At 39.5% G+C, this 21,527-nt stretch overlaps 1 protein-coding gene across 10 annotated transcripts in view; it reads left to right on the plus strand.

Moving 5' to 3' along the window:
- Ssbp2 (single stranded DNA binding protein 2) overlaps positions 1-21,527 on the plus strand; it is a 274,706-nt gene that overhangs the window by 219,428 nt on the left and 33,751 nt on the right. For 6 of the 10 annotated variants that reach the window (XM_004841629.4, XM_087180753.1, XM_021255718.2 and 3 more), the window contains 3 exons: positions 13,232-13,298; positions 13,927-13,997; positions 19,816-19,907. In XM_004841629.4, the coding sequence (XP_004841686.1) occupies positions 13,232-13,298; positions 13,927-13,997; positions 19,816-19,907 (230 nt within the window). The remainder of the gene's footprint in view (positions 1-13,231; positions 13,299-13,926; positions 13,998-19,815; positions 19,908-21,527) is intronic. The other 4 variants (XM_004841630.4, XM_021255719.2, XM_087180756.1 and 1 more) reach the window with 1 other exon arrangement.

Here is a 21,527-nt window from a genome sequence, read left to right on the forward strand (position 1 = left end):
CATTATGTAGTCATTAAAGTAGAATTAGACTTAGTATCTATGATTAATTGGAATGATGTATATAAAAGGAAAAATATTAAAATATTTTAAAATTTAGTTCTCGTTTAAGTTGATCATAATCTAATGACATGTTTCCTTAGTAGATTGTATCTAGGAAAACAGGAAGGGCAACATTGGCCTCATTAGTGATATTGACTAGTCATAAAGAGTATGTGAAACCTATCTAAGAAAGAGACCTTTCACAATTTATAACTACTAATTATTCAGCTATAGATTTTCTGTTTCTTGAAATGTTTTTATGGTTCTGAACTAAATCCATAATGGTTAATACTGTTTATGTGTTTATAGGCCTGGGGTTTTGGAAAGTGATATGTCACTATGTTGAAAAAATGTAGGAACAGGTATTAGTGTCCAAAATGATGAAAAGAAAACCCAATTACAGAAGTATACAATGTAGCAGAGAATAAATATACATGAAGAAATATGTGAAACATGGACATTAAGTCCACAAAACATATTTGTACAATTTCACGCTGAAATTTGTCCCCTCTCAGAAGGGGCCTATTGATTTCATTCATAACGTGGAGCAGAACATGTCTTTGTCTTTCTCAGGGGAAATTCTCAAATCAGAAGGCTTCATGGTATTTACTGAACATGATATTGAGGCAGCCAGAAGTACAGAGACTGGTAATGAGAGGAGTGGCACTTGATTTGATTCTGTGGAGTTTTGAAAATTTATACTCTATTTCTCACCATTCCTGAAACATCAACTGATCTATGAATTAAGATAATATACATCAACGCTCTTGTACCTTCTATATACTACAGTTGGATTTGGTGATCTATAAACATGCTACGTCTGATCATTCTACTCATCCTAAATGATCGCTGTTCAATAATAGCTGAGTGGCTAAATGAATCACGATGCATTTAAAACACTACGCAGGTAGTAAAAGGCATGATAGAATTAAATCTAGTGATATACTAAAGAATGTGTATGTTTCCAAATATAAAAAAGAAAGTAAAAAACATGTAAGTATATCACCTTCCCTACCTAAACATGTGAACTCAGAGAATCAGAGAATTTATTTCATTCATCTGCCCCCCCCCACACACACACAATTATACTCACATTTGCCAAAAGCAAAACAAAATAAAAGATATTTTTGGATGATGGGATTATGAGTAATTCCCCTTTATAAAAATTTCAGTATTTTAAAAAATTCCTTTTAGTAGGTGTTATACATGTGAGATAAATGAAGGTATAAATATTTTATTCTTCTGGTAATTTAATATATAGGGTTATCCTTTATTAATATTTAATGGGCACTTCCTATAAGGTAAGATAAAAATATAATGGATGTTAAGGATAAGCAAATTTTTACAAGACTTCATGACTTTTAAATAGGGAAAAATATTAGCAGGCATTGGAAGAGAGAAAAAGTTTAGACATTTACTCATATACTGAAAATAAATTGCCCGTATCCTCATGTAACCAAGACTTGCATTTCAAACAAACTACACACTTAGTCTCAATCCCATGTTCTCTTTTTCAAGATAAACATTTCTCTACCAGTAATTTTTTATTGTAAAATTTTCACACGTAGAGTTTGACTTTTAGGGATATCCACATGAAACATAAGGAACTCTAGCTGCAAAAAGAGAAATATATTCTATTGAAAAATGTAGGAGAAGTCTGATAGCCACAATTGTAAGGAGAAGGCTTTGAGAATCTCTAACTTTAAAATTTAAATAGATAGTGCCTATTTAAAACAAATTAGTCGGCCAGACATAGTGATGTAAACCTGTAATCCCAGCACTCAGGAGGCTGAGGCAGGAGGATCACCAGGAGTATAACATCAGCCTGGGCTACGAAGTAAGTTCAGGGCCAGCCTGAACTACAAAGCAAGACCCTGTCTCAAAAAACCACAATAATAATTATTATTATTAATTAATTGAACTAATGATTAATAATAAAAAGCATAAAGTAACTTCTTTGACCAAATCAAAATATTAGTATCTCTTTATTTTTAGATAATTATATTAACATATGTAAATTATTTGACATCTGATGACACTGCATTAAAAGCATATTATTTCCTTATGACTGAATTTTTTTTAATTAAATTCTTTTATTGGTACATTGTAGGTATACAACACAATTACATTTCTCATTGGGAATTGTACCTTTACATAATGCATCTTGGTTCTTATTTTTTCCCCATTCCTAGCCCTCCCTTCACGCCCTCCACCCTTCCCTATTTACAAAGACTTTATTTCCATTTTTTCCATTTCTCATCATTTTTTCCTTTCCCTTCTTTCCTTTCCCCTGCCCCTCCCACTACCCCTACTCCTTTGGACCTTTTCTTCCTATTTTGCATTATCGATTATTCATTCTAATCATTGGTACATTTTAGATATACAATATAGTGACATTCATCATTGGAAATTTGTACCTTTACATAGTCTCTCTTGGTTCTTATTTTTCACCCTTACCCAGCCCTCCCTTCAACCCCTCCATTCCTCCCTATTTACAAAGATTTTGTTCCTATTTTTCCATTTTCTCCTATTAATCCCATTCCCTTCTATCCTTTCCCCTAGCCCTCCCACTTCCTTCCCCTTTGCCCCTTTTCTTCCTATTTCACATTACCTATTATACATTTAGTCCTTATTTACACTTTCAGTTTCTCACACCAGAGAAACTATTCAGTATTTATACATGTGTGTCCTATTTATGTCACTTAAGGGTTTTGCCTCAATGTGCATCCACTTAGCTATAAATGTCTCTAATTTCTCATTTTTTATGGCTGAGTGGTACTCCATTTTATAAAAAAAAACCCACATTTTCTTTATCCAGTCTCCAGTTGATGGGCATTTGGGCTGTTTCCAAGTTTTAGCTATTACAAACTGCGCTGCTATGAACATGGGCGCACATATATCCCTATGGTATGATTCTTTTAATTCTTTGGGGAAGATCCCCAGCAGTGGAATACCAGGGTCGAATGGGACTTCCAGTCCAAGTTCTTTGAGGTATCTCCATACTGATTTCCACAGTGGTTGTACCAGTCTACACTCCCACCAGCAGTGGAGCAGGGTTCCTCTTTCCCCACAGCCCCGCCAGCATTTGTTATTGGTTGATTTCATGATAGCAGCCATTCTTTCTGGAGTGAAGTGGGATCTCAGCGTTGTTTTCATTTGCATCTCTCGAATGACCAGTGATATTGAACATTTTTTCATGTATTTATTTGCTATTTCTACTTCTTTGTCTGAGAAATGTCTGTTCATTTCAGATGCCCATTTTTGGATTGGGTCTTTAAATTTGGGAGGTCTGATCTTTTTAAATTCTTTATAGATTCAAGATAGTAGAGCTTTGTCTGAGGAAGAGCAGGTGAAGATTTTTTCCCACATTGTGGGTTGTCTCTTCCCACTACTGGTGGTTTCTCTTGCTGTGCAGAAGCCTTTTAATAAGAAGAGATCCCACTTGTTGATTGTTTATGCTAGTTCACAGGCAACTGAGGTTTTGTTCATAAAATCTTTTCCTACACCAGTGTCTTCAAGGGTTCTACCTAACCTCTGTTCCAACTGGTTCAGAGTTTCTATTTTAATATTTAGATCTTTAATCCATTTTGATTTTAGTTTAGTGCATGGTGAGAGATACAGGTCTAGTTTTAATCTTTGGCAAGTTGAAGCCCAATTTTTCCAGCACCATTTATTAAAGAGGCTATCTTTCCTCCAGTGAGGGTGTTTGGCTCCTTTATTGAAGATGAGATGGCTGAGTGTGTCTGGCGTTGTTTCTGCATCTTCTAATCTGTTCCACTGGTCCTCAGGTCTGTTTCTTTGCCAGTACCATGCTGTTTTTATCACAGTAGCTTTGTAGTAGAGTTGCAGGTTGGGGATTGTGATACCCCCTGTCATGTCTCTGTTACCTAGAATTGCTTTTGCTATTCTGGGTCTCTTCTTATTCCAAATGAATTTTTGGATTGTCTTCTCAAGGTCCATGAAGTATGCTGCTGAGATCTCAATTGGAATTGCATTAAATCTATATAGCAGTTTTGGAAGTATGGCCATTTTCACTATATTAATCCTTCCTACCCAGGAGCAGGGGATGTCTGCCCATTTTCTGATATCATCTTCAATCTCTCTTTTCAAAGTGCTATAGTTTTAAGAGAAGAGGTCTTTGATTTCTTTTGTTAGGATGATTCCTAGGTGTTTCAGTTTTTTGGATGCTATTGTGAAAGGAATTATTTGCCCTATTTCTCTCTCAGTCAGTCTGTCATTTGTGTAGAGGAAAGCTATTGATTTTTGTATGTTGACCCTGTAACCAGCTACTTGACTGAATTTGGTTATTAAGTCTAGAAGACTTTTGGTGGAGTTCTTGGGGTCTTCTATAAAGATTATCATGTCATTTGACTTCTTCATTTCCTATCTTTATTCCTTTTACTTCTTTCTGTTGTCTAATTGCCATGGCTAATGTTTCCAGAACTATATTGAACAAGAGTGGTGATAGTGGACATCCTTGTCTTGTTCCTGATTTTAGTGTGAAGGATTTCAGTTTTTGACCATTTAGTATGATGTTGGCTGTTGGTTTTTCATAGATGGCTTCTATCAGTTTGAGGTGGAGACCATCTATTCCAATTTTTTGTAGAGTTTTTATCATAAATGAATGTTGGATTTTGTCAAATGCTTTTTCTGCATCTGTGGAGATAATCATATGGTTTTTGTCCTTGGCTCTATTGATATAGTGTATTACATTGATTGATTTTTGTATATTGAACCATCCCTGCATCCCTGGGATGAATCCCACTTGATCAGGGTGTATGATCTTCTTGATGATCTTCTGCATTCTGTTTGCCATTATCTTATTAAGGATTTTTGCATCTATGTTCATTAGTGAGATTGGCCTATAGTTCTCCTTTTCAGTTGGGTCTTTCTCTGCTTTGGGGATCAAGGTGATGCTTGCTTCCAGGAATGAATTCAGGAGTATTGCTTCCCTTTCAGTTTCATTGAAGAGTTTAAACAGTAGTGGTAGCAGTTCCTCTCTAAATGTCTTGTAGAATTCAGCAGTGAAGCCATCAGGGCCTGGGCTTTTCTTAGTTGATAAGTTTTTAATTACATTTTCAATTTCATTGGTTCATACTGGGTTGTTCAGAATTTTTAGGTCTTCTTCATTCAACTTTGGTAATTCATATGTATCTAGGAATCTGTCCATTTCTTCTGTGTTGTCCATCTTATTGGCGTATAGGTTCTGGAAGTAGGTATTGATGATCCTCTGGATTTCTGCTGGATCTGTTGTAATTTCACCCCTTTCATTCTTAATTGCATGGATTTGGGCCTTTTCTTTCCTTTTTCTGACAAGGTTGGCTAAGGGTTTGTCAATTTTGTTGATTCTTTCGAAGAACCAACTCTTGGCTTCATTGATTTTTTTGTATCATTCTCTTAGTCTCCATTGCATTGATTTCTCCTCTGATCTTTATAATTTCCTTCCTTGTATGAACTCTGGGGTTGTCCTGTTCTTCTTTTTCTAGAAGCTGGAGGTGCAGCATCAGGTTATTTAATTGGGCTCGTTCTATTTTCCTAATATGCATATTCACTGCTATGAATTTCCCTCGTAAGACTGCTTTCATTGTGTCCCATAGATTCCGATATGTTGTATTGTCATTGTCTTTTAATTGAAGGAACTGTTTGATTTCTTCTTTAATTTCCTCTGTGACCCATTGGTTATTCAGAAGTGTGTTGTTCAATTTCCACGTGTTCATGAAATTTTTTGAGTTTCTTTTGCTCTGGATCTCGAATTTCATTGCACTATGGTCTGATAATATACAGGGGATAACTTCAGTTCCTTTGCACTTACTTAAACATGTTCTATGTGTGAGTATGTGGTCTGTTTTTGAGAATGACCCATGTGCAGCTGAGAAGAATGTGTATTCTGATTTTGTGGGATGGAAGACTCTGTAAACATCTGTTAAGTTCATTTGTTCAAGAGTTCAATTGAGTTCTAGTATTTCATTACTTATTTTTAGTCTAGTTGATCTATCTGTGACAGTGGGGTGTTGAGGTCCCCCACTACAATTGTATTAGTGCATATATGACTTTTCATGTCCATTAGTATTTGTTTTATATAGTTGGGTGCACTAGTGTTTGGTGCATATACATTTATGATTGTCATCTCTTCCTCTTGGATTCTTCCCTTTACAAGGATGTACTCTCTCTTCTTTGTCTCTCTTAATCATTGTTGGTTTGAAATCTACTTGATCTGCAAAGAGGATGGCCACTCCTGCTTTTTTTCGGGTTCCCATTGCATGGAGTATTGTTTTCCACCCTTTAACTTTCAGTCTATGAGTTTCCTTTTGAATTAAGTGTGTTTCTTGTATTCAGCATACTGTTGGATTTTGCTTCTTGACCCATTCTGCCAGTCTATTTCTTTTGATTGGTGAATTGAGACCATTAACGTTGATGGTTATAACTGAAACGTATTGACTTGTCATTGCCATGACTTTTTCTTTTTGTTGTATTCTCCCCCTTTCCATTTAATTTCTTGTCATGCCAGATGGGTTCATTCTGCTTTGCTTCCTGGGGTTGTGATCCTCAATGTCTGTTCCTAGGATATTGTGTAAAATTCTTTGGAGTGCTGGTTTGGTATTCATGAAGTTCCTAAGGTGCTCTTTGTCATGAAAGTATCTTATTTCTCCATCCATTTTGAAAGATAGTTTTTCAGGGTACATCAATCTGGGTTGGAGGCTGTTTTCTTTCAGGGCTTGGAATATGTCTCTCCAAGCTCTTCTTGCCTTGATGGTTTGTGTTGAGAAGTCTGCTGTGATTCTGATGGGCTTTCCTTTGTATGTGATTTGTTTCTTTTTCTCTAACTGCTTGTAGAACTTTTTCTTCTGTTGAGTTTCTGGAATCTTAACAATTATATGCCTGTGTGTAGATTTTTTTTGATCAAGGCTATTTGGAGTCCTATATGCCTCATTTATCTGTATGTCAAGCTCTTTTCCCTTGCTTGGGAAGTTTTCTGCCATTATTTCTGTGAAGAGATTTTTTATGTCATATGCACTCTCTCCTGTTTCTTCATTGACTCCAATCAGTCTTATGTTATTCTTCTTTGCATCATCTAGCAGCTGCTTGATTGATTTCTCATGTTCCCTTATAATTTTGAAGCAATTTTTCTTTTCCTAGTCATTAATTGCAATCTTATCTTCTATATCTGAAATTCTGTCCTCACATTGGCTCATTCTGCTGTGTAGACTTTCAATGGAGTTTTTCATGTCCTGGAAATCTATTTGCATCTGTTTTATGTATTCCATTTGTTTCCTATGTTGGGATTCCATCATGTTCCTCAGTTCCTCTCTAGATTTATTAATCATGTCTTGCACTAGGGGCACAATTTCTCCTGTTATCTGAGAAATTATTTCTGATTTCAGTTTTTCCAGATCCCCTTTTGTTGCCAGTTCAGGGAGTCCAGGTGGTTGAGTATCAGAGTGTTCCATCTCATTTCCCTTTGGGCTTGCTGTAGGTGATCTGGAAGTCTGGTTTTGAGACTTATTTACATGTTTTCTCATTTCGACTCAGGTGGGGGCTGTTGGCACTTGTGCGGATTACCTCCTCTGAGCTGGGAGAGGTGGGACAGGGGCCGGGAGCAGTGGTAGGGATGGTGACCCAAAAGCCCTTTCCTGTGGTCTGGGAGCACTGGGAGGGATGGTGGCCGGGAAGCCCCTTCCTCTGGTCCAGGAGCAGTGGGATAGCAGCTCAGCAGCCCCTACTTCTGGACTGGAAGCGGTGGGAGGGATTGGGGCCTGGAAGCCCCTTCCTCTGGGTCAGGAGCGGCAGGACAGAAGGTGGCCCAAAAGCCCTTTCCTGTGGTCTGGGAGCAGCGGGAGGGATGGTGGCTGGGAAGCCCCTACCTCTGGGCCAGGAGCAGCGGGACTCAGTACCTTGGTCTGATGGTCCGGTGTCCTCTGTGTCTTTGTAGTGTGGAACCAGGTGGCTGTACAGAGGAGTGGGGTTGGGGGTCCAGTGGATTGTTGCTGGGGCGCGGGCTGATTCTGCGTGTTCTGCACAACTCGGGACCTTGGTAGGGTGTGGGCAGACCTCATGACTGAATTTTGAGTGGATCCTGGGAGGAAGTGTGTGTGTGTGTGTGTGTGTGTGTGTGTGTGTGTGTTTCCAATTGTTTTCTGCCTTTATAGAGTAACAGAAGCTTAAAAATTCAAAATTTCCAGAAGAAGAAAATAAATTCTCCCTTCCACAGGAAGGAAAGTTTACAGTGAACCCTAAGCTAGTAAACCCTAAGGCAGTTTAAGTTGTGGTTATGTGGAGATTTGTGAAAGTGTTTGATCCTCCTGCCCAAGTGTCCCTCCCAGTTCCAGTGCTTGACCTCAGGTACATCCCCTTCACATAGAAGCCAGTGCAGAGTCCCCTGCTTTCATTCACAGGCTCCCAAGATCTCTCCCGAGATTAACCAGAGTCGTGGAGGCTCACTGTGTACCGGGCACCATTCTCTGGGGTGGGGACCCATCAGGGGCTGAGTAATGGCAATCCCTTCTCCAGCAGAGCCCATGTGGCCCCAGAGCTCTCTGGGCTGCGGAGATGTCTCGGGTGCAGGCACACGCAGTGGCTTCGGTGTTTTGAGCACTTTTAAGCACTTGAAACGTGACTAGTGTGTCTTCATCGATTCTGTTTAAATTTGAAAAACCACATATAGCAAAGGGCTATACCCTTCCTGTCACAGCTGCAGCAGTTCAAATACTGAAAAAAGTAAGTGAACATATGTATCAACTGGCAAGTTGTGCTGTAAGGACAAACATCTTCCTACACTGAATATAACTTCCTGTATTTTAATATCATCTCTATTGATATCACCTGTTTTCAGAAAGCAGAAAGTGGTGGCGGTGCTGCTGAAGGACCTGTGTGTGTGAAGCCCCAGCCGCATGCAGCCCTGAACAGGGCACCTTTAGGGCTCTGGTTTCCTTACTGTGGCAGAAGAGAGCAGACGCAGATGTTTCTAATGTCACTTCTAGTTCTGATATTTCTTTATTACTGCACCCTACTTTATCTCATATAATTAGAGGGCCCATTAGCTCTATTGCTAACGCTGAGAAGTCCGTATTCTGGTATTTCTCATCATCGGTGAGCATTCAGCACGTGTGTGCACCAGAGCGGAAGTGCCGAGAGGCCTTACTGTGGGAACCCTGATACAGCCTGTGATGTTGACTACATAGTTCTTTCATGAAGCCAGCAGCTCCTCTCTGTAGTTATTTGGTTTTGATAAAATGTTACATTATTTCATTTAATTTAAAGCCTTGCATTTAAGGCTTCTCGTAAAGACTTTCAGAGTAGGTTGACGTAATTCTAAGCCCTGACTCTGCTCACAAATACTAGTATATAGCCATGGACAAATCAGCAAACAGCTAATGTGTTAAACTTTGATTTCTCATTATCAGAATTAATAATAATAGCCCAATAGCATTGTTGTGAGCATTGACTGAATGGAATAACAAATACAGAGAGTTTAGCACAATTCCTGGCACAGATACACAAATTTACAGTGTATGTTATTCTTCAGACTGTTGTCTTTAAGAATCCTCAAGGACAGGGGATGTAGCTCAGTAGTGCCACCGCCTGCCTCACAAGCACAAGGTCCCGAGTTCGATCCCCAGTACCGAAAAAAAAAAAAAAGAATCCTCAAGATTAGTTTATACTATTTTTTGCCACAGAGATTTTTATAGAACAAACATCATGTGCCCAACATGCTAACTAGCGAAACAAGTCTGAGTGGAGTACATTTAACATGTTAAAAACATAGAAATCCTCCCAACCACAAGGTGTATAAGTTTATTTCTTTGGTATGAAGGGTGTAAAGAATGCAGTCATGATGCCCCTGCTCATACACAAAGGTAACCATTTAGCAGTCACAGGAATCATAAAAAATGTTTTCGAAGTTAAACATTTGACTTACACTAAAATACAAACACTGATGACTCAGTAATTAAATTTAGACGAAGATACTCATTTTGAAAGACAGCTTGACACTAAAAATTTTGTGAGGATGCTTTATTTTTAAGTGATGAGTAGAAGTGAGAAAGATTTGTCAATTGTTCTCATATTCTAAGATAATCTAGAAAAAGTAAAATTTTGAAGAAAACAGTTGCCAGCAGCGGGAAAGCCCTGTTGCCTACAGAGCAGCTTGGAGATCTAGTGGTGAGACCAGGGTGTGTCACAAAGTACTAGGGGCCATAGGAGAGCAAGGACTTCCGGTTCACAGCGGAAGAAGTGTTTAGCCCTATCTTTCCTGTCTTCCTTTCTTCATGACTTTGGACCAGGTTGGCCACTTTTCCTTCTTGGAACTCTCCTCATGTGTTTTGAGGAAATATGATTTTGGTCCCCTTCCTAATTTCAGCTCAGTGTTCTTTCTTACCTTTTGGATATTTTAAGAGAATTAAATCTTTCATCTTCTTCCTTTTCATTCTTTGAAGTTTATTCCATGGGTATGACTTTATCACTAATGATGCTTTACATTAGCCAATCTGAATCCTATTCCTTTTATCCTACCAATAAGTGTGTATCGCTCTGTGGCAGTAGAGTTGGCAACAAGGACTAAAACAGCAAGCCCAGATAGTGTGCAGTTCTAGGAAAGTGAGCAGAGGAGCCACTGTGCCCACCCCCTTTACGAGGGCATCCAGGGGCTACACAGGAGCCCCACAGAGATAGCAAGGAGGCCAGTGTAGGTGGGCACAGCTCTATGGGCAAATAAATACACTGAGTAGGTAAGTAAGGAAATGTATTGAGGGTATAGAGAGCCGGTTTCCTGCTTTTGGAGATTTACAGACCTAGAAAGGAAGAAGGCTAAAAACAACTCCAGAGTATCAGATTTGACTCAGAGATGCTGATTTTATACCGTGCATATCTGCAGATACAAAGTTCATCCTAGATCTGTATGAGCGTGCATATGTGTGTGTGTGTGTCCACATACACAAGTGTAGACTGCCAAGCTCACTGCTTACTGTGGCTGTCCCAGCACCAGGTCTCCGTGCTTACATGCTGTCCTCCACTAGAGGAGTCAAGGGCCTCCGGAGAAGGAGCTGCCACCAGGGCTGGCCAGAAAAAGGATGAGTGAACGTAGGACATTTTACACCAGAAAAGGAGGAGAAAAATGCTCCGGAAATGATGAGGTTGTGTCGGAAAGACCTAGGGCTAGCGTGAAGGTCTTCCCACTCACCAGGCCTGGGATAATTTAAACGCTGGAATAAATGATGCTAATAGATTACAACCCATTGAGTGAAAAATAGAAATCGAAGAGCAAGTGAGAAAATAAAGAGGCCATGGCTGGTGGGTGGGTAAAGAATTGGTGAGCCTGGGCCGGGGATGTAGCTCAGTGGTTCCGCCACCTGCCTCACAAGCACGAGGTCCTGAGTTTGATCCCCGGTACCAAAAAAAAAGAAAAAGTATTGGTGAGGCTGTGCAATAAACAATTTCAGAATAGTTGAGGTAATAAAAGTAATCAGTGACAAAGAGGGAAAGAGTGGCTTTCTGTGTAGAAACCCGGCGGGCACCACACAGCCCAGTGGCAGAGGCTGACGTCGGTGGGGTGCATCCGCCCGCCGCACTCGGGGTAACACCTTGAGGAGAGCACCTGTCATTTCTGGTCTTTTCCCGCTGTGAAAATAGGACCTGCACCAAGGCAGGAGGGAACATCCAATACAAAGGCTTATTTCCTTCGAAACCGTTGAAGACACAATAAAAAGAGACATAGGCATGAACACTAAGAATTGTTCCTGTTAGAGAGCACGAAGAGACGTGAGGATGAACTGCAACGTATTTCCATGATGTTCTGACACCAAAAAGAAACCTTGTGGGGGGTGGCGAAACTTAAATCAGCTCTGTGGCCTGGATGGCAGCACTGGGCCTATGGGTTTGCCGATCTGAAATGCTGCATGGCATTGTGGAGACTTCGCCTGCTTGGGGAGCTGTGTTGCACCAATCTGTGAAAAGGCACCGTGTCTGAGGCATGCACACTGGTTCTGGTTTACACTAGGTCAGTGGTGGAGAGGCCGGGGCGGGAAGAAGAGGCGATGGGGCGAATGTGCACTATTACCGGCAGGGGAGGGTGGTCCGGGCATGGGGAATGTCTTTGCACTCTTCATGAGTTTTTTCTGTAGGCTTGGAAATTATTCTTTTAAACGCAAACACACACGTAAGGAGGACTGGGTTTACAGGGGAATTGTGTTAGGAAGTGACCCCTGGACTGAGATCTAAAGGTTATCAGAGGTGACCACATAAGGGTCTGCAAGCTCCCCGAGAGATGGGCACTCAAGAAACTCGCTGGATGTGCTTGTAAGCAGCACATTCCAGGAGCTGCAGAAGCGGGGCTGGGGTTGCAGCACAGTAGAGGAGCCCTTGCTCAGCATGTGTGAGGCCAGGGCCGATCCCTGGCGCCGCCCCAAAGAAATTATAAAACTGGTTGAGAAATTGCACTGACTGCAGCATCCAAAATGATAACAATTAAAAAAGCCGTTCTGATCTGGGCGTGCCAGGACATTAATGTTAAGCATCTGCTGAACTATTTCACTAAGTGCGTAAGGTTTCCCTGCTTTAATCAGGGATTCTGCTAGGAATCACCACCAGTTTTTGGGATTCTGAGTGTGTGCAGAAGCTCATGGCATCAGCTGTCACCTAACCCTGCTCTATGGGTCTCTCACACATGTGTGTGGATCCCGTGATGCAGTCCGGGTCTCAGCAAAAACCCAACCACATCCATTTCCATCTTTTTCAGTTCTGCTTCCCTTTATCCATACAGCCAAGTTGTGTGAACTTAATTGATATATTTTTAAAATAGTTTCTAAGAAAAAATACACCAAAAAATTCATTGAACTCTTAGGTATCAAAAGAGTGAAATATTCTGTAAAAATGTCTCATTTGTAAGAGGCAAAATCAGTCATTTCCGCGCCCTAAGCAAATTGTACTTCTGAGGAAGAAATGGCATGCTTTTGCCTAGACTGCTATTCTCCCCAAATGCTTATTGTATGTGCCACAAAACTGGGCACAGTAGAATCTTTCTAGAGCCCAAGAACGTATATTAAGCATATAGAGCTATAAAATTTATAAATTAATGTGAAATATAGAAGTCTTGAAAAACACTGAAACATTACGTTTTTCAGGAATTTAAGATGTTTTGAAGTACTCACTTAATGAAGAGTCACAGTGTTGGTTTCATTTTGTTTCACTAAATTGCTAGGCACTTGGAGGCGTCCCAGGAAGCCAGCCATTACTCCCCAGCGGCATGGACCCCACGCGACAGCAAGGTGACTGGAGGAGCCGTGAGATTGGGGAGGGACACCTGTGTTTCTTCAGGAAAATTTCATTTGTAAAATCTTCCATAATTTTACCAACTGTGATTTTGACAGTAACAGGGCTAAGTCGTTTTGGCCAGCTCTTACTTATGCATAATAGTTCAGATGGTTGGTGATAATAAAAAAACCAAAATACATAAATGTCTAAAATTCCCCATCTTAACCAATAACTGCTAAAACTTTATAGAAGACTTCTAACAAGTAGGAACCTACCTGATTATATCGCGTAGGACTTCCTCTGCCTCTCTCAGTAGAGGGTAAGGTGAGGTGATGGAAGGAACCAGGGTACTGATGCTGCCTTACCTCACACCCACCTCCCACGGAGACCAGTCAGCTGATGGACAAGGCGCTGTCCTGGCTCCCAGGGAGAGAGCAGGGACACCACGCCAGAGGCGGGGGTTCATCCAGACATCAGAGGAGAGCAGCGGGTGGTGGCTGGAGGTGGGGAGGGGCCACGGAAGCCACGGTCAGAGGCGTCCTCACCAGGTCACTTGGTACCTGAGGTCACACCTGCGAGGGTGGAGGCCCACTCCAGCTTAGCCTCGAGGTGGGACTTGCTGACATCCTCATCCTCTTTCAGGACATCCGAACATGGCTGGGCCAATGCAGAGAATGACACCCCCGAGAGGAATGGTGCCCTTGGGGCCACAGGTAAGCAATCAGCGCGATGCCCGGGCTGGCATCCACCTGTGTTCCACGGAACCACATGGGTTGTTGGTGCATTGTTAGTGCATGTGATGAGGTCATCAGCTACACTGGTCCTGAGTTGTAGCCCAGCGTAGGGCACATGTTGAGCAAGTGTTAGGCCCTGGGTACGGTCCCCAGCGCACACGCACACTCATGCACGCACACATACACACACACACAAGTCCTGATATACATCCTTGTTAGGACCCTGAAGATAGAATATTTGTGACATTTCCAAATTACTGTAACAACAAACTGTATTTTAACAAGTTGCTATCATATATGCTTTAGTTTATTTGGGAAAACATAATGTATAGAAATATATTATAATAATTATTATAAAAAGATAACTTACACTGTTAGCTATGTTAAGGAAGTGGTTAAGTTAAAACTTAGTTAATTGAAAATATTAAGTAGAATGAACATAAAATATATTTCTATAAATCCTTTAAAGAATGCTATTGAAAATTTATTATATACAACCATATTTCTTTATAAAATAGGAAAACAGTACAGAACTATTTAGAACTAAAGATTAAAACGTGTCTTACTGAACAAGGATAACACTACTGCTACACTATCAGATGTAATCCAACTTTTACTGTCAGAATTTCCCAAAAGAATACACTGGGGCTAAATGTGTCCTAACTCTTGGTAATATTTTAAGCCTGCTATTCCAGGATATCATTTATTTAGCTAAAACATCATTTTGTCTCAGAAAAATTTCTTAAGGTAGGAATTAATTTTATTATGTTTAACTTTAAAGAAGACTAATCCAAAATCCAGAATTTGAAATTTTTACCTCCTGCCTGGGTCAGAAGTTAGCATGTCCTAAAGCTGGCATTAATAAGCATTGTGAGTGATAGTTTTGGTAAATTGTTTCATGTTCCTACTTTTAAAGAATCAAATTGAGTTTTTATTGTATCCCCAATGGAGTTAAAGAATTAAGAACTCACCACTCAAATGATATGATGTAGACCTAGGAGTTTTTAACCAACATACAGTAATGTGACTAAATAGAAACATGAGGTTCACGTGACCTAGTCTCTCAGAGACCCTGTGTCACATGAAAAGCTTCCTACATAAACACACACAACTGCCCCGAGCTGCTCTCCCCTATGTATTTCCTTAAGTCTTATAAAACTCTCATTTAAATATTTAAAAATTTTCCCTATTTCTATTCATATTAGGAAGGATGGTTTGTCTTAACCAGCTGTCATTAGGCTATCAATAGCAGTTAGGATTTATAAGATCTATAGGATATTTCATTGATTAAATGGACTTTTTAGTAAACTCTTCCACCACTAACATGGCTGTGCAGAATTTAAAGGATTTCTTCCCAAAAGATTGTCTTAAGATACATTTAAAATACACATAAGAACTTTATGCCTATAATTTAATTAGCATTCTTCTTTCAGCTCACTTGTTTTTTTAGCTCTTTAAGCTTTTGTTATTCCCAAAATATTACTAGTATTAGTGCTTCATACTTTAAAAATTAGGTCTTGTTTTATTAGTCATTTTTGCAGTGTTTGAAGAGGTAACCAATGCTTGTGTAAACTATGTGAACATTTAAATCTCATTTGAAAATGGAGAAGTAAAAAGCATAGTAATATTTATGCTTTATATCTAAAGATCTATGTTATAAGTAAATTGAACAGATAATAAAAATCTATTTCTATTGAGTAATCTCTAACTGATGAGTTTAATAACTAAGTTTATTGTATGTGAATATTGTCTTTACATTTTCAAGCTCAAAAGAAATAGTTTATTTCTTCCACTTAGATTGGCAGTATCCTTGCTATCTATTTCAGTATAATATGCAAAAAATAAAGTGTGAATTGGTATGAATTCATCTCAGAGACCAGAAATATCATTAATAAATTTTTAAGCTCACAGTATGCAAAGTAACAGGTGCTAGAGAAAATTGTGTATCATAGAATACATAATACTTCAATGAAAACAGGAATCACATTCATATGAATGGTACCACAGCAAACAAGAAAGGTAAAACCCTTTGGAGTGGGAGGAATCTTATGACATCCATACTTCCTAACACTGCCACGGAAAATTCATGCGCGGTGAACTGTGAAGTCTGTGAGAAAGGTTAGCTGTGCGTAGCTCAACTCCTACAGCAGACGTTGGGCCATCCATAGTCCTCCGCAGGACAGTCACTGTGCCTGCCCAGCTCTACTGCAGAAAGCCCCTCAGGTGCTGTCTCCAGCTTTAGCGCAAACACAGCATACACCTCTTTTTTCATAGGTGCTGCTTCTGTAAGTTTTGTTTTGGGGTTTTTTTGGCTTAAAATCAGTGTGGTGAAGGGAAACAGTAGTTAATTAATGGAACAACTGAACCCCTAAACAAAGAAATATAAGTGACTCTTGAATCATGCTGATTCAGGCAGAGGGCACATGTAGAACACAGTAAATGTGTGATGAGCACTTATCGCATAAATGAAGAAATCAGTCTGCCCCAAATCCGGCAAATACTTCCCATCCCTTCATCTGTTTGGAACTAAGTATAGTAAGAGTACGTGACTTTAAATTGATATCAATATCCTCTCAATTGAAAAGCAAAATAATATGTGTAATCAAGAAAAAGATCTAATAACATATTTGAAGTCATTTTTTTCTACTTGCTTTTGTAATAAGATACAAATTAAGCTAGCTTGAGTTTGTAAGCTCAGCAAGATGATTTACAGAAAAATTCACTAAAAGTACCTATTTCTCGTTCCACCAAAAATCTGAAAGATAAAGAATGAAGATATGTCATGCACATGACCCAATTCCACATGATGAATGTGATCATATGCACTGCAAACATGGGCTAATAAAAATTAAAATTTAAAAGTTACATACAAGTAGGATTTCTAGATCAGATAGTTGCTCAGGGCAGAGAAACGGGGAAATGACAAAACATATAATAGGCTCTCTTTTTATCTGTAAACTCATTCTACATAGTGAACCAATTCTGTGTTTTCAGATCTAACATGGTGTTAGAATTCAGCTCAGTACAGGAAAAACTTCCTAGGAATTATACCGTCCAATCATGGAAAGCGTTTTATAAACCTTCTCAGCAGAGCCCGAACAGCCATTCTGTCAGGAACACTGCATTGGAAGAGAGATTAGACCAGATGGAATTGCGTAGTTGCCATCAGCTTTGAAATTCAGTGATTCTAAATTAGCTCTTCCCATTCTTTGTTGATACCACTTGGAAAGCAGTTGTAATTCTTTCTTTTCTCCCTAATTTCTTTTTGCTTTAGATGATTCACAAAATGAAAATATTTTCTAAATCTATCAAGTATGTACTGTTTTGAATAATCTCTTACTTGCTGTGACAATTCAGTTTAATCAGGCAATCATTTATTGAAGGCTCACTATGTGCCAAACATTGTACTTGAGCATTAAGTATATAAAGATGAATAAAAATCAGTGCTCTGTTGTCAGGGTACTTACTACTTAGTGGGATACACAGATACATCTAAACTATCATATAATAGGGAGAGTCTAGAGAGAAGATGTACATGCTTTCTGTGCAGTGACCAAGGAATCACTACATAAACAATCAAGTAATTCTGTTAGCATTGAGGACTCATTGGAATCCAGTAAGAAGAGGACTCATTTAAGTTGTATTAGCAATGGTAAAGAAGATGTAACAGCTACGATTTTAAACAAAAGGACCATGCTTTTCATTCATCAAGCAGTATGATAGGTGCTTTATAGTTTATCCTTCTGTCAGGAGGATAATAGCATCACTGTACAGATAAGGAAGCTAAAATTGGGCTATCACTGGGCAAATCACTGGCCCAAGATCACACAGAAAGAAAAGGCGAGTGAGGGACACAGAGCTATTGGAGTAGAGATTCAAACCAATGTATTTCTATGTCCAAAACTGTAAAGAAAATTAATGTTCTCCTTGATAAGATAAAACACAGGTCTTCTAAGATTAAATAGTAAGGGGAGAGTTTTCTTGTGAAGTATTCTAGTTTAATTTCCCATTCAGAGTTCGTTTCCAGTGAATATCCTTTTTCTCAAACCCTCTGCCAATACTGCTGGCATCACTAGGTATGACCCAGAGAGCAAGGGAAGTACTCATCCTTTAACCAAGGCTCGGGTGTGGGCAGAAACCACCCCACAGCACCCACACTGGGACATTTAAATAAGACTTCCTCACAGGAAAAGCAAGTGAGAACAGCACATAACTAAGGGATTTCACTGATGAAGTGAGTCCTTCTCTCTGAGGTTAATAGACCCTTTCTCACTGATTTATTTCCTTGTCATCTTAGCACCTACTACAAAGAGAAAGGCCAAGGAAGACAAGTTAGCATGAGTATAAAAGTGTACTGTGTGTTTTTGAACTTGCAGAAACCCAGTAGGTTCGCTAGAATACCATTGGGAGTAGAATGAAGGAGAAAACTGAAGGAGATAAAGGCAGAGGAGACAGCTGGGACTGAGCTGGGAATGACCCCAGAGAGCCACACTGGAGGACCTCAGGCTCCCTGCCTGGTAGCTGGGTCAGTATAGCTGTAAGAAGGTAATTCAAGGGGACACGGAGAACAGAGGAGGAGCAGAGAGAGTGAGGTAGACCAGCAGTTTCATACCTGGCAGCGAGCAGTAGTAAGGGGAAGGAAAGCACTGTTTCAAGAGGTCTTCACAGGTAGAATCTGTAGAGTGTGGTGCCAGACTGAATGTGGGGATTGAAAGAAAAGGAAGGAACATCAAGGAACTCTCAGAGAGACCTGGGCCACACTACTGTGTGGAAGGTGGTGCGCAGAACTCCCTGAGAAAGGAGATGCGGGGGATTCCTCAGGAGGGTAACACCGATGTTGCCAGGAGGTAGCATCCAGGTGGAACCGAGTTCTGTGACCTTAAACATGTGAGTTATCTAGGGGCTTAGCAAGATTCCACGATAAAATATAAAGATCTGGATTCCTAATGTGTAAATAATTGGTGGAAAAATAGTACCAGATAAGATTGCCCCTAAATATGTATTTATGGAAAAGAATTCTGTAGCTAGAACTTGGAGGAAAGCAGCACTTAAAGAGTTAGCAAAATAAAAGCAGCCAGCAGTGAAAAGAGTATTCGAACAGTAGTGTCAGAAAGCCAAGTGTGAACGTCATGGAGCGTCAGGCATACGAACTCGGTAATGCTCAGTCCCGTTACAGGTCCTTATGGCAGCTAAACTAAGCTAACAGGATATGTATGTTAAATGCTGAAATGTTTTTCATCCTCCGATTGGACGTAATAGATGTTAAATCAAGTTCATTTGATTGTACAATTCATGCATGTGTATTTTGAGTATACATTACTTTCCATGCATTTTGGATATTTGCAAGGATTCGTGCATTTGTATGTTGGATTGTGATTTGGTGAGAAGTTTATCTGTTTTGTATTCTTCAGTTTTTTTCAGACTTCATGTAATTGTTTTGGGTCTGATGATTTCAAGCCCTTTGAATAAATTTTTTTCTCTAAAAACACAATTTTTGATTTATGAAGTGTTTTATTTGAAAAGGTTCCCTAATGTGCCGATATTGGGAGATTAATAAAGATATGTTGAATATTAATACCTTAATCACTTAGCGTGCTCTTGTGATCTTCCATATTCATGTAGTTTTATAAAGACACAAACCAAAGTAACTGTTAAAATAGAAGCAAAAGTTCAGAGTGGACCTTTCAGAGAATGAATTACACAGGCCTCAGCCAGTCGGGAGTTGTGTAGGGAAATCATTAACCTGCTCTCCTTTCTTCCCCCTCCTCTTTGGTTTTGTTTTTTTGTTTTGTGGTAGTCTGACCCTTGGTTATCATTACAGAACTATGGAGGTGCAATGAGACCCCCACTGAATGCTTTAGGTGGCCCCGGGATGCCTGGCATGAACATGTAAGCAAAGAGCTCTGTTATTCTGTACAGTGACATGTTCTCTCTTCTCAAGTCTTCTGAGATGACACCAGTTTGTCAAGCAAGTCGAGACCTCACTGTCTGTGTAGTGTAACAGTGAACAAAACGTGAGCTGCAGTGTTCAATTCATTGCCACAACCCAATCTCCTCTGCTTTCTTCCTTTTGTGCAAAGCTTTCATTTTCCGTTTTCAGGTGCCGCTCGAGATGACCTTTGTCCTATTTCTTTGTATCCACCGTGCAGTCTCGGTACGGAGTGTGTAGAGAGTGTGAAGAGATGCCGACACCGAGACCATGGCCCAGACCGTAGTGTGTCATGGGCCTCATTCTGGCGAATACAAGTGCTTCCACAGTGAAGTTTTTAACTATATAAGCTTGTCTTTCTTCACTTTTGCTTTGTTGGGCCCATTCTCAATCCAGCAGGAATTCCCTCTGGTAGCCTCTTGTGTATGAAAGAGCTTTCCATGGGCGAAGGATGTAAAGAGGCAACAGAAAAATTTTTTTTGGAAAGACCTTTCAAACCCAAATGGAAAGTCTGTTTCTATCAGCCAATGCAGTACAGTTTGTCGGGGAGTTTTTACTGATTTCTCAGTGTCCAGCTTGCCCTCAGCATCATATCCGCAGGCATTTGCTGATACCTTTCCCCAGTTCACCCGAAGACATCCCCCCTTGTGAACTAACTAGAGGAAGCTACTAGAAATAAATGTTTTGCGTGGGTATTTTCTCAAACTCATTTTACTTAAGTCCCTGTTTTAATTACCTAATGTCAAATTAGATAACTGCTGTCATTTAATGACATTAAAGATATACTGTGAAAGAAGTTCTTTTGATGTATGTAGGATTTTTTTTAAGTTTCTGAAACCACTTTCATAGAATGCAGTTTTGCCTAAAATTGAAAATAGGTTAATAGCTGGTTACCAGCCAGACTCAAAACTAATGGAAGAGGGGAGGGAGAAAGTAGGTCAGATTTTCCCTTACCATCTTTTCTACTTTTAAAATAAAAATGGATAGAGATGAAATCTGACTCTTCTTGAATTTCTCAAAGGTACAGCATTTTATTACCGGTTGCAAAAAAAAAAAGAATGAATAATGTTTTGTGCTTGTGTCAAAAGCTGACACTATTACTGACGGGATGGAGAAGTATGTAAAGTTTACCTGAGGGTCTCACTTTCCCATCCAAACTGTTTTAAGGAGTATAAATATGAATACGATCGACGCAGGATTATTATTAAGAATGTATCTAATATCATTTTGTATATTACTCTGCACTATAATGGCCATATGGCTAACTTTAGATCAACCTATTTTGCTAGTGCAGAAAATTTCTTTTCATGTGACAATTAAGAGTCACAAGTAGCTGCTTAAAATTATCCAATTCCTTTCTAATTTCCTTTTTTAAATGTACGGATGTATATAGTTAGGAGTACATTTAAGTCTCTGAGACTATGAAGGCTAAAAATAAGGCTGAAATTTTGATTGTGATTATTTTTGCTGACATTTGGCTGTGGGTTTCTTATTTAAGTATTCCAAGATATTTTTAAAGCTTTTCAATTTATATAACATTTTGCTATTATATAATTTCTGTTTCTCAATGAAATTTTAAG

The sequence above is a fragment of the Heterocephalus glaber genome, unplaced genomic scaffold (genome assembly GCF_053883595.1).
Source record: "Heterocephalus glaber isolate CG9 unplaced genomic scaffold, H.glaber_assembly_v1.0 deba00001465, whole genome shotgun sequence".
NCBI classification, from domain to species: Eukaryota; Metazoa; Chordata; class Mammalia; order Rodentia; family Bathyergidae; genus Heterocephalus; species Heterocephalus glaber.